We start from the raw sequence: 14,115 nt of genomic DNA on the forward strand, positions 1-14,115 counted from the left end.
TCTTTTTTTTTTTTTTTTCCTTAATGTTTATTTTTGAGAGTGCCTAGTGGGGGAGGGAGGAGTGCAGAGAGAGGAGGGGACAGAGGATCGCCAGTGGGCTACACGCTGTGGGGTTCATACTCCGGAACCATGAGATCGTGGCCTGAGCCGGAGTGGAGTCCGATGCCCAGCCGACTGAGCCCCCCGGGTGCCCTTCACATCCGAGTCTTAATTCAAATCAAATACTTTAGCCTGGGCTCTTAGTGACTGTTATGTTGCACTGCAGAGGAGGAAAAGCTTTTCCTCCACTTTCTTAGGTTTATAGCTGAGGTCTGCGCATCAAACTGATAAAAGCCAGATTAACAGGCGAAAAGACATTTTCTGATGTTAATGTTTTTACATGCATTGGTGCCTCACAGAAAAGAAGTGGAGACCAAAAGAACTGAATAGACTCGGCTTAGGGGTTTGTATGTCATGTTAACAAAGGGCAGTAACTTGTGGAAACATGGCTAGATAGAACAAGGGCTTCGGACCTTTATCGGGCTGGTAAATTGTGGGAAGGTCCCTGGGGAATGTGTGCTAGAAAAGGGTGGTTTATTAAGCTTTGCTCTGCAGACTCATCGGCTGCCTCTGATCTTCCTGGCACTTTAGAAGGGAACACCTTTAGGAAGGGGTATTAATGTCACCTGGAAAAACGAAAGTTCATGCCTCAGGCAGGCAGAAGGGGTGTCTGCTGTTCCTTACTTGCCTTCAGCTCAAAGTAATCCTGTGCCAAAGGGGCATATTTGGGGGTAGCATGCTCTGACCCCCCTCAACAGACTCTATACTTAAGGGCAGTGAGAAAGTTAAAAAGTTCACTTTGCTTGCTGAAAGAAAATGGATATTATTGGGATAAATGAAGAATCTTGGTGTTTTTTTTTTTTCTCACAAAGAAAGAATGCTGTTCATCCGTGTCCTGGTGGTGTCATCAGTTGGGTATTCTACTTCTATTGTGTTAAACGTGATTGCTTTCGATTCCATTTCACTACCTCTTTTCAGGATACAGAGAGTCTTCAGGTTGTTTACATATCATGGAGAAGAGTAAACAATGTAAAGATCATGGAGAGGGAAAGAAGTCCAGCTCAGTTCATGCCTTCTTCTGATAGCCCTTTGGGCAGGTTTGTTTGACTAAAGCAGAAGTCACCAGAGTGTTGCCATGAAGATAATTATTCATGGAGCATTTTTATTGTCCCCTTCTAATAAAATGAAAAGGAAAAAGGACTCTAGATGCGCTTTTAAGAAATGGGTGAGCCTAAAATCGAACAATTATGATGAGTCTAAAATTAAAGAGTTAGGAATAACAAAAAAGCCGTATGTTTTTCATTTGCCTGATTTTGAAGGAACAAATCACCTGCAAAAAAACCTGATTAATGTGATTCGAAATACATGTACTAGAAGATTCCCAGAATGGATGCCTTAAAAAGTCACTGGTGCCCTTACAGCATTTTACTTTGTTTATTCCAAAACCTCTTACTGCTGAAAATGAGATGCAGCTTTATCTACTTGTGAAAAATAAAAGTGCAACTTAATGATTCAGTAAATTTGTGCTCAAAACCACCTGAGTGCTAAGCCCTGGGGTAGAAAACTGAAGAAGACCCTGCCACGGAAGAGCTTATGAGCTCTAAGGGATAGGATACGCACACACGCACACAGCGTGTGGATGCTCCCATAGGGGTGTGAACAGGGTTCGTCCTGGTGCAAAAGGGAATGTGATTAATCCTGGGCTCTGGGTTAGAATGAGAGGGCGCAGGTGGGCTTATAGGTCGTCAATAGAATTGTCGGGGAGGAAGAACTTCCTCTGCCCTGTGGTCCTTCCAGCTGGACTTAGACTCAAGTTGCCATGAGACAGATGAACAAGAGAAAATCAAACTTAATAGGCATATTTATGGGACTCCACACAGGCAGATTGCGAAGATAGTGAGGCCCTGTGATGCTTACAGGAGCTGAGGACAAGGGAAGGGTCTGCAGATCCAAAGTGGAGAAGGCCTTTAGCGGGAAGCTAAAGGAGATGTTTTGAAAAACAAAGGCTGCTCTATTATGCAAATAAGTTTCTTAGGTAATGAGGAGTCTCTGTTAATTGCTCTCTTCCTCGTACAGGCTCCCCTTTTCAATGCAAATTTAGGCAGTTGAGAGGAGGGGAGAGAGGCAAACAGGTATCTTTTCCTGCATCTGCTGGGTTTTGATTACTTTGAACTTGAAATAATCTTTTTGCCAAAGTGGGCTATCTTGGGGCAGCCTGCCCTTTTGTGTTTATATTTATGTGTATGGGTATGTTGTAAATTCTTAGAAACTTTTTCTTTTACATTTAGCGAACACTACACCTGTCTCATTGTATACTTAGTAAGGTAGTAATCGCTGTTAAGTATTTTGAGATTCTGCATTCTTAAAAAATGAAAATTTTTTCTTCCTCTCCATGTTAGTAAATTGAAAAACGAACTTTCCACCTAATGAAAGAAATTTGACAATTTCAAATTAGAACGAAAAGTTTTTTCTTTGAAATCTGGTAAATCAAGTGAAGGACCTTAAAACTTCATATATATGATACCTAACATTGTAATTCTGCGTTCCTTTCTTTGGTTAATCAACATTTTTTCAAAGTACTTAAGAATGATATGCAACTATTACAATAAGATTTGCAGTTCATAATTTCATTTACTTTGCTTTTAGATATTTTCAAGTTTTAATTAGGAAGACTACTCTTTTCTAACTTATTTCTGTTGAAGTTACAGTGGCAAATGAAAAAACTTAAATAGGCAATCATCCAAATACCTACTTTAAGATATTAAATTATGTTTTGTGAAAGGCTTACCCACTTTTGTACCATCCTGCATTTCATTTGGAAATAGCTTTTATTTCAGTGAGATACTATTCATATCAAAGAGTAATCTTTAAAACTATGAATGATGTATTATGTATTTTCCCTTAAGTGGCTATGAATTCGTTGTTGTGGTTTTTTTCCCCCCTTCTGAGTGGTGTAGCAGTAGAACTACATTTTCTCTATCTGTTTTGCCCAATTCATTGCTTATCTGGGGCGCTTGGGTGGCTCAGTTGGTTGAACGTCCGACTTTGGCTCAGGTCACGATCTCACGGCCCGTGAGTTCGAGCCCCGCGTTGGGCTCTGTGCTGACAGCTGAAAGCTTGGAGCCTGCTTCATGTTCTGGGTCTCCCTGTCTCTCTCAAAAATAAATAAACATTAAAAAAAGTTTTAAAAAATTCATTGCTTATCTTACTGTCTCTAGCTACTGTAGAGGCCACTTTTAGGCAGCAGGCTTGAGCAATGGAAACTCAAGGCAAAAGGGCCCAGAGCGACCACAAGCTGAATGCAAAGAGGCTCATTAAGTGACCCACCAGGAATGGCCGTAGGCACTAACCAACCAACGGGCTACTGACAGCCAGGCACGGCTACCAAAAACGGGAAAATTGCATACGTACCCATCCTTCCTCACTCCACCCTGTAACCAAAGCCCCTCACCATCACCTCCTGGAAGAGTGTCTCCTCTGCTGTCCCGCCTGCTGCTTTCTGCAGTGTATTCAGTAAACTTCCATCTCCCTTGCTCTGCCTGGGGTGAATCCTTTCACTGCCTGCGCCACCGGCCCCCATCTAATCAGCACACACCAGAATTACCACAATCAATCTAAAATAACACCTTTTCATAACTTGTCTGTTATCTGCCCTTCAGAGGCTACAGCCTAGCAGTCTGTTACCCAAGCCCAGAGCAGGATAGGAAAAGGAGGGTCTCTTCTTGTATGGTTCAAGTGCTGACTTCAGCTTGAGGGCAGGCAGGTCTCCAAAGAGTAGTAACCTTTAAATGTGAGTGTGTCATCCAAGGAACTTAAGCCAAAAAACAGTCGCATCGCTGCAGTGCCATAAAGCCAGTGCATTGTAGCCAATGGACTCGAAGCAGTTCTGGCTTTTTGGTGAGAGAACGGGGATTGCTCACAAACAAGAACTCCCTATTATAACCCTGCGTAGATCAAACTATTGGTTTAGGGTTTTGTTTTGTTTTGTTGGCACTGATTTCCTTTATTAATAAAAACTTAAGCAAATATCTAAACAATTATATGTATTATAAATTACATGTATAGCACTGAATAGTTTTCTGAGGAAGATAATAGAAATCTCAGTCTGAGTTCCTGACGTCCAGACCTCTATGCCCTCTATTTCCATTTTTCTACAGAGATGCTGGGTTAATGTCATTTTCTTTCTTCTGTTGTTAAGATAGTAATGAAGAGTGTTGCCACCAATATATCTGTGTGGATATCTAAAAAGCCTTGGTTGATTCATAATCTTGCATAATCCATGATCACAAGGTACAGAAACAAAAATGCCCTGAGTAAAAAAAAATACCACTGTTAGCAGTCCTTTCTTTTAAAGTCTTTAAAAATATACTTTTAACTTCTTTAAATAATTTATTATGAAACATTTACATTTAAGACATGCAAAACTACAGAAAAACTATAACAAACACCTATGTTCCCACCATCCGGTTTAAGAAATAAAACATGACTTCTAAGAGTTGAAGCCACTGTGTACCCTCCCATGTTGAAGCCTCCCGCCTTTCCTGGAAGTCACATGTATCCTGAACTTTCATGTTCTTTTGTTTTATTTCTTATTTTTTAATTTTCTTAACTTAGTTCCATGTCCATCATGGGGCTTGAATTCGTGACTCTGAGATCAAGAGTCACATGTTCCACCGCCTGAGCCAGCCAGGCACCCCAGCGAGCTTTTCTCTGTTCTTCACAGAGCTACCGAGAGTCCTAATCATGAACCGTGTTTCCCTGTTACTCACAAAATCATGTTTTAGTCTTCAGTGCGGTATTCAGAAGACTTTCCCATTCTGATTCGGGTCTCTGTGGGGTCCCCCTGCTCCAGCTCACCAGCCCTGCAGGTAGCTTGGTCTGACTGCGATGCCGCTAAGATGCCTCAACAGGTCTCAGACACTACCGATTCCATTTCTTCGTCCACCTTTTCATGAACATCCTTCCTTCGTCTCATTTGCTGAAATCACAGCTGATGGATGCTGCTTCTGCTCCACAGTTGACAGTTCTTCAACATAAAATGTGCCATATTTTCATCAAGTTTGCATTACGTCTCATTACAGTTGTATGTATCCATGGCTGTCTCTTCCGGTACACGGTAGGCTTTTTGAAGGGGGGCGTATCTTACAAAAAGGGTTCCCGAGATTGTAAGCGGTCAGTAAATGCTTCTGCTTTTCTCATGAGGATGTTGATCATTCTGTTCCACTCTATGACCTGCTCTGCACTCAACTACGATAAACCTGTGCCACTTATGGTCTCTGATGCTTCTGAGAGAAATCTAATCTTTGTTCATCCTGGATGGAGATATTCATGACGTTGCCGATTCTTTGACCTGTTTTGTTATAGTGGTGCATGTTTTGAGATGTTAAAGTAACGTTTCTTTCTGTTTTATCTTTCAGATATTGCTATATGGAGACTTGCCAAAAAATAAAGAAAACATAATATATTTAGCAAATCATCAAAGCACAGGTTTGTATTTCATTTGCATGAAATATAGGTTTTCTACAGAAAGTAGATGGGCTTTCAGAGTAATGTTTTTATTCCTTTAAATGAATTTTTGTTGCTGTTGAAACATGAATTTTCAATGCAGACATTATATCATGATCTTATATTTTTATGATTTTACTTTTTTGGAAAGTCAGGAATATGAAAACTGGATTTTCCTAAACCTACCCTTCTCCCTTGAATGGGTGTAAATAAGCCATTTTCTTTCATTTATTCTGTTTCTTTGAATAGTTCTTTAAATAATTTATGCCTTCTTTTTGTAAGTTATGTTTCTGGAAGTAAAATTGGGTCAAAGGGTATACACATCTTACATATTTGACTGTTAAGTTGCAGAAAGTTTGTGCTAGTAAGTGACTACTCCTTCCCTAAAGACAGTACTATATTAATTTCTAATATCTGCAGTTCCTTTTGCCTCATCAAATGTTTTGCTTTAATTATAGCTTGCTATTCTGTCTGAAGAAACACAGAAGACTCTGGTCTTCGATTATAGCACAGTGTATACTTTAAGGCACTTTTAAAAAAACTTCTTATTTTGAAATAATTATAGATTCTCAAGAACTTGCGAAAATAGTATATGGAGTCCATGACCTCTTAATCAATTTCCCCAGGGATGGCGTGTTATGTAGCTGTTGTACACTATCAAAACCCAAGAAACTGACCCTGGTTCAGGTACTTTTTAGTTCAACAAATAATTCAGTCCAGAGAAAATCCCACTTCTTTTTATCAAACCCGTAACTGCTTCTGATGCGCACTCGCCAAAGTCCATTTTTATTACTTTAAAAAGTGTAGTACCCAGGAGTTCAAAGCCACACCAGCCTGATGGACGATTGTACTGTAATGGAAGATCACTTCAGCCTTGGCTGTTTATCTTCCTCCTGTCAACGGTGTACCTTCACGCTCATGATTTGGTTGCTTTTATCACTGCCTGTGCCCTAGGTAAGGTAGAGGAAGGAGGCAGAGGCTGAAATGCATTTTTCTCAGTTTCGCTCATTGGTGATTATGCTCTGCTTTATGGGACAAGAGTTGATTTTATGGGACAAGGGTTGATAGGAGTTTTGAGGCAGCCGAGCCACCAGATGACAGTCAGTGTCTGCTTCTAACGCTGGCCTGTAGGGCAGGCCAGGGATTTCAGTGTTTCTCCGGACGTGCCGGGCTTCCCTACCACCAGCGTCCTGCTCCTGCTGTCTGCTGCCGATGACACATTTCTCCCGGGCTTCCAATCTCCGAATGTGAAGGACTCGGGTCCAGGGTAGGGAGCGGCTCATGCTAGCCCAGATTTCCTCTGCATTGACCCACTGGTTAATTTCATTAAAGTTTTTTTTGGGCCTAAGAGGATTCTGTCTTCAGATTCCTTGTTCAGGTTCCCTGCCCGCCCCCCGTTTTCTAGGTTTCGGTGTGGAAATAGTTGATTAATGGCACCGTGGAGCTAGCGTGAACACATTCCTGGAGGCGGTGGGACAAATAGTGACAATAAGATAAGAACTGCTACTGTCATGCCAATGTGGGTGCTTCCTACGCGCTGGCCTTTATATACGTTACTTCAGAGGGAGGACTTTTGGAAGAGAGCGGTTTTGTTTTGTTTCCTGCTTGTGTTTGGAGCTAGAAAGCAATATGGGAAGTATGAGCTCCACAGTCAGCCCACAACTGGCCTGAAGAAAGGTCTCACTTCCCAGGTTGGAGAGCCATGCCCTTGTCCCCTTAAGCTGACCCCCGAGGGCCTCAGACTTCCTGGTAGTGGGTCCTATACCAGTCAGTCTTCAGGATTGGAGAAAGGCGCTTTTCTGAATGCCTGTTTAAAAACCCATAGCCTGGGAACGTAACTAGATAGTGATTTTAAATTACGTTAGAATTGCCAGTTTTAGTCAGAATATGAAGGAATATGCCCAGAAAAATGAGCACATACAAATTTGTGTGTAGTTCCCGGTTCCAGAGGCCCCCAAGGCTTATGCATGTCCACGGGTCATTGGCCGGTGGTGTCTGGGTGCCCTTTTGAAAACCCCTCTGAGATTATTAACCGCAAATGAGTATCCAAAAACGTAATTAGCAGAAAGAATATTTCTGTGTTCACCTTAGACTTCCTAGCGCACCATCTACAAGGCCTGCCAGAATCCGAATCTCTTCTTGGTCTGACCTTCCAGACAACTGACATTTTAATTAGTTTCTCTTCTCTGTTGTTTTCACTTGATGTGTCCTTCTTAGTCTCTTGTAACTTCTCTGCAGTGAGGATATGGGGGCCATTCTTCCTTCTGCTCAGCCTGTTTAAAGATCTGCTTTTGACACTCATGAGTCAAGAACTCAATCTCATGAAATGCACCCTTTTCTTGGTTTAAGTGACATTTGTCTTGACTGACCGCATATGTGGTGAGTAGATGATCATAAAAAGACACGGGCTTTGCAGTCAGACCCTCGTTCATAAGCTGTTCCGCAACAGGCTGTGTGACAGTGGGCAGATTACCTAGCTTCTCAGCCTTCCCCGTAGGCAGTGAGTGATGTCTACTGCTCAGGGTTTTGGGGCAATTTCCATAGGCTAGCTCCTGGTTCCTCAGCCTGCCTGGCTTACTGGGGACATTTCGCGGGTGGGAGGAGGTGGTGGTGATGATGGTGATGGTGATGGTGGTGGTGGCGGCTGAGGAGCAGTGCAGTGCTGAATACACCCTATGCAAGTGCGTCCTGCCTGGTGTGTCTGACTTTGGGCCTCTTGTTACATAATAACGTAGCTGAGAAAAGCCTGGCTTTTCTTGCTATCCCTCCTCACTGCCCTCTCTTTTAACAAGTTGATGGGAATGATGACACTGCCTTGGCTGGATCGCTGTTGAGGAATTCTTAGGTAGCCACATTTGTTGATCTCTTCGTTAGCGTATTCTTGCCGGAAAATAAATGGTGAATAGTTACTGTAAAGGTACCTATTACCATCGCTGCTTTCAGTAACTCCGCTGTAGTCTAGAAACCCTATCAGAAACCTAGTTGAGAACAGGCAGGAGAAGTAAAGGTCATCGAGTAGCAAAAATTGATGGCACAGAGTGTGTGTGTTTTGACTACTAAAGCTTTTCCACTAAAATTTGCAAAAGTTTAAAGTCCTAGCCTAGGAGAGTTAATACCGACGCGACGGATTTCACACTTCGTCTTCGGAGTCCTTGGGAGATGCTTTCTTGGCCCTGTATACCATGCTTATTTCAATGTAAAAATGTGTCACGAAAACCCCTCCAAACTTTAAAAAGAAATTGTTCCAGGAAAAGATACCCTGTCTTGTTTTTAGCCTTTGATTTAGAATCCCAAATATGTCCCTGGATGTATTACAGCCTTGGAACCATGCATTTAGTTCTCAGAATTTATTTACATTAGGTACCATTATAACAAGCTGGTTCATTTGGTTTCCGGGACATAATCAGAAAGAGAGGTGTTTATCAGTATTGTTTAGGTGATTTTAATTGGAAGGAAGGGGGTTGGCCGTTGGCCTCCATAGGAAGTTACGTGCTGGAGAGTAAGGTGGTAGTTGATGGTCTTTAGCATAGGGACGTCCAGCCCACGTGGCTCCTAGGGTCCCTGCTCGGAGGGGAGCGTCTGCATCACTCTCTCTGTCCAAGGAGAGCCTTAATAGAATTCATGCGTGTAATTTTAACTTAGATCCTTGAGAAAGAACTTGTGAATGAGAAAAAAGATTAAAAAGAGATTTACAACGATGGAATGTTTTTCCCCAAGAATAATTTTTGGAGTTCCAGTGGCTAAGTCTTCAGGGTATTCTCCCTGGTATGATGTGTTGCCCAAAGGATTCACACAGCCGTGACTCTGCGAAGGGCTGTCCTTTTTGGTTTAAACTAACACTAGCTCCTTTAATTCCCAGGCTTTTATTTGCCCCAGATTTTAACATTTTTTCTCTAATTCAGTCCTTTTGTTCCGGCTTCTCAGGCCCTGGATACACCTGTGGTAGTAGGACTGTATATTTTTGAGAGATTCTTACTGATTTGTTTTTCCACATAGCCCATTCTCTGCTTCAGTTTTCATTCTTCTTGAAGAGATGGGGTAGTTCGTAGCCCTTGGCTTTCCAAGCAGAATCTCTGGGCTTCAAGACTTCCTACTGTTTGCCCCCTTTGTGTCATTTCCTCTGACTCTTTGCACCGTGTCCTCAGTTTACCACCTTGTGCACACGCTTGCCCGGTTCTGATTCTTTGCTTCGGCCAGGGCTGGTCCTTCTACTGGGAATTTCTTCTCTCTTCCTAGAAGTTGTGTTATTATTAACACACTCATGTCTTCTTATTTTTATTTTTGTGACCCCTTAGTAGTAAGGTACCTGTGTAATGACACTTACTAGCAGCCTGGGTCCGTGTCCTGTGGTTCTGTAAGGACCACTCACCTGCCCAGCACAGCTGTGAACTTCAAGCGGGTGTTCATTCTGACATTATAGCCTAGGATCGTGTTGCGAAATTCTTCAGTCAGGACACAGTGTCCTTGCCTTCTGTTGTGCGTGTTAGTACATACACAATATTTAGTTGTACCTCACCGTTTCACTGAACCACTTTTTGCTGATAATTTCGTCCTGTTTTTTAGACTAAGAATTAGAGGAGCTTTATTCCTTGTTCACACCACTTTTGTGTCACTTGTAGTGGTTTGTGACTTTTTTGTATTTTATCTCTGAAATAAAAAGCCTCTCAAGTAATGCGGGGAAAAAAAACACCAACAAAAAAAAATTAAAAAATGGAATTTGTAATTTTTAAAAGTCTGCATTTGTTACAAAGTAATTTTAAAATTCTAATCATACTTTCCAAGTACATTCCTAGTATAATCTTGGGAAGAGGCTTTTTCTGTCTCTGTGAAGGGAATGCTGGAGTTTACATATGGATCGTTCATGCATTAATTTATGTCTTTGCAGTTGACTGGATTATTGCGGATATTTTGGCCATCAGGCAGAATGCTCTTGGACATGTACGTTACGTGCTGAAAGATGGGTTAAAGTGGCTTCCGCTGTATGGGTGTTATTTTTCTCAGGTAACTTTTTCCATACTTTTTCATATATCTGTACCTTATAAAAATTTTAGATTTAGAAAGCTAACATGCACTTAAAAAAAATGTATAGGTTGTTTTGTTTATTTTTTAGGTTCAATAACTTACTCCAAATGGAAGTCATTTCATTTGGCATTTTAAATGGTGGGTATCTATATACATATCTGATCACCTAGGTGGGTACATAGCATAAATACAAATGTACAAAAATCAAACAACTAGGAAAAATTAAAGGCATAGAATTTGAAGGACGACTACCTTAAGAAGCTAATAGTAAAAACTAATCATGATCAGTAACACACTAAAAAACAGGGAGCTGTATATGTGAAGTGCTTAGCATGAGTGTCAGACACATGATTAATATTTAATAAATGAAATTTTCCAAAATGCCTTTTATTTACTTCTCAAGCCATAAATTTGGTCAAGCCACTTGTCTGCTCAAAAATGTGTGTTTCTCAGCTGCATTAGGTCCTAGTTGCTATGCAGGCATTCACGGTCCACCGTGACCTATCTCCCTGGAACCCACTTTCCTTTTTCAAGCCTGGATTGGTTTCTCCCTCCCTATCCTTCTTCAGGCTGTCCCTTTAGTTCAAGCTAATAGGCTCTCCTCTGCCTCCAAGGCCCAGTTTAGATGCTATTATGAAACCCTTCCTGTGCCTGGAAGTTTCCTCCTCCCTGCTTTTATCTTAGGCTGTCTTTATTATTACACTCCTCAGATTCTCCCGTTATCATTCTTGCATATGTATTTTACTGCACCAATGATTTTTTAAGTTCCTTAAGGAAATATACCTGTTTTTCACTTTTGTAGCTTCCATATACCTGGGAAAGAACACAGATGTTTTTGAAATAAAATAGACTGTAATAAGCAAGTTAAACAGCAGGAGAGAAATAGTATGTAAAGAATAGACATAAGGTCTCTCCCAACTCGGGGAAATTTTACTCGTGGTCTATGCATCCCGTGGCTTTTAATTCTAACGACTTGGTGAAGAAGGAGTTTCTTCTTCACAGTCCTCTCTGGGTGAATAATGATAATGACATGCATTGTGTAGAGCACCTGGAGTCTTTCCTGTGCACCCAGGCAAGCCAGTTTCTCTTTGGAGGGAACCACAAGCAAGCTGGAAGGCCACTCCACCTCCGCCCATCTTGAGATCACCGCCTCCTTGCTTCTTTCTGTGTGTTTCCTCTTATTTTTGCTTAAGACAAAGTCAAATTCAGCCAGCTGGTTTATTTTACAGACAAGTTCGAATTAGCACAAGCAGGTACAGGTAATATGGTGACCTGATGCAAAGTTTTGATGAAGTACACTCACGAAGTTTAAATAAGGATGCCTTCATGTGCATGAAAGTGCCTGTGTTAGTCAGCCAGGGCTGCCCTGACAAAGTACCACAGACTGTCTCAAATGACAGACATTTATCGCCCCACAGTTCTAGAGGCTGGGGGTTCCAGGTGCATGTGTCATCAGGATCCCTTTTTCCTCCGTGTCTCTTCTTTGCTTGCAGTTGGCTGCTCTGTGTCCTACCTGTGCACGTACCTGTTGGTGTCCTAATCTCTCCCTATAAGCCACAGCCCTACTGGATTGGGGCCTACCCTTAGGACCTCATTTAACCTTCTTAAATGCCCCATCTCCATAGACCATCACTTTGGGGGTTAGGGCTTCAACATACAAGTTTTGGAGGAACACAATTTGCATTCATAACAGTGTTACATAAACATCTGTAGCTGGGTCGGTTTTAAAAATCCCTAAAGATCCGGGTGCCTGGGTGGCTCAGTCGACTTTGGCTCAGGTCATGATCTCTGGTTTGCTAGTTTGAGCCCCGCATCAGGCTCTATGCTGACAGCTCAGAGCCTGGAGCCTGCTTCAGATTCTGTGTCTCCCTGTCTCTCTGCCCCTCCTCTGCTCATGCTCTGTCTTTCTCTCTCTGTCTCTCTGTCTGTCTCTCTCTCTCTCTCTCTCTCTCTCTCTCTGTCTCTTAAAGGTAAATGAACATTTATTAAAAAATCCCTAAAGATCATGAGTATTGACATTTTATGGACACTTTGAGTGATTCTGCATCATTGGAAAAACTGAAAGCTAAGAATTATGTTACTGATCGAGTTTTTTATTTTAAAAATATATTTTTGAGAAAGAAAGTATTTTTGTTTTAACTGTCAACAAAACTGTATGTTCCTGTATTTTCTGGGACTGTGTAGCACACAGTTTTTATTTCAATTATGTTGAAACCTGGGGGAAATTTCAGCTAAATGTTCGTTAGATGGTAATATTTCAGTGTATTAGGAACAGTTCAACTCCTAGGATGTAATTTTATTCTTTACTTTTGGGGAGTCAAGTTACGTTTTGGATGACTGGCCGCTGGATATTTTAATAGTAAATACCCCCGTTTTTTTCCACGTGGCAGCATGGAGGGATCTACGTAAAGCGCAGCGCCAAGTTTAACGAAACGGAGATGAGAAAGAAGCTGCGGAGGTACATGAACGCAGAGACTCCAGTAAGATGATACTCGTTTCTCTTTTCCTTTCCAAGTCTAGTGTTTAATTTAAGAACTAAATTACAAGTTAAGAATTGTTTAGTCCGCCGGTCATAAACCACTGAGCTTTGTTTAGGCAGTAAGAAGCCTCGGGATACAGGTGAGATCTTGGCGGGCCGAGGCGAAGAGGCAGCAGACGAGTCCGTGCTTGCGGGAGGCCGTGGGTCCCGGCTCCGAGGCGCGGCAGGAACGCGGGTGTCTGGGCCGTGAGCGGAAGCCCGGGCCGCACGCGGGACCTTGCCCTTGGGCTGCTCACTCCTCGTCGTCAGTATCGCGTGTGGTCGCGGAGGAAGCAGCTTTCCTGTGCGTGCGCGTAAACAGTGATTGCTTGTGCGTAGTGAGTTATTTGAAAAGTCCAAAGGGTGTGAAGAGCTGCAAGTGAAGAATCATTCAGTGTAAATGCAATTTGGGAAACCTTTGCTCCCTAAAAAAGGAATCTCCATATTCTCCTCGAAGAATGCTAATTGCGGCCGGTGACACCTTGACCTGTAGTCCAGCGCTTGGGAGCCTAGCACGTGTCCCCCCGTCAGGTCTCGTGTTCTCTCCGCCTTCCTTCCTCGGCAGGGCTCGTGGGTGGCAGGCCAGAGCTCGTATTTAAAGACGAGTTTCCACAGTCAGCTGACGGAGGCCCTGACATTCACAGTTTTTGCCCGTAGACATGTCTGGTTGTTTCGACCGTGTATCCCGGTTCGTCCTCTCTGAACTGGCATTTGTGGCTGGGGGACTGTCACTAATTTTGGAACATTACCAGCTCTTAGTTCATTAAATGTTACTCCTGCCCTGTTCTATCTTCTCCAGTTACACGTGCTTTGGGCCCTCTGTTCCACAGTCCTTGCATGCTGTGTGTGTGTTTGTTGTTTGTCTGTTTTTCTTCACTCTCTTTTTCCCTGTTGTGTTCCAGCTTAGGTCATCTCTGTTGACCTGTTGTCATGTTCATGGACTGTCCCCTTGGCTTGGCCCCATCTGCTGATGAGCCAGTGCAAGGCATTCTTCACGTCTGTTCCTGCTTCTCATTGCCAGTGTTTCCCTT

General features: G+C 42.4%; 1 protein-coding gene across 3 annotated transcripts in view; it reads left to right on the plus strand.

Annotated features, from left to right (window-relative positions):
* Nucleotides 1-14,115, plus strand: part of AGPAT5 (1-acylglycerol-3-phosphate O-acyltransferase 5) — a 66,901-nt gene that overhangs the window by 10,098 nt on the left and 42,688 nt on the right. For all 3 annotated transcript variants that reach the window (XM_042982862.1, XM_042982864.1, XM_042982863.1), the window contains exons 2-4: nucleotides 5,457-5,526; nucleotides 10,430-10,545; nucleotides 12,957-13,046. In XM_042982862.1, coding sequence (XP_042838796.1) covers nucleotides 5,457-5,526; nucleotides 10,430-10,545; nucleotides 12,957-13,046 — 276 coding nt within the window. The remainder of the gene's footprint in view (nucleotides 1-5,456; nucleotides 5,527-10,429; nucleotides 10,546-12,956; nucleotides 13,047-14,115) is intronic.

The sequence above is a fragment of the Panthera tigris genome, chromosome B1 (assembly GCF_018350195.1).
Source record: "Panthera tigris isolate Pti1 chromosome B1, P.tigris_Pti1_mat1.1, whole genome shotgun sequence".
Lineage (NCBI taxonomy): Eukaryota > Metazoa > Chordata > Mammalia > Carnivora > Felidae > Panthera > Panthera tigris.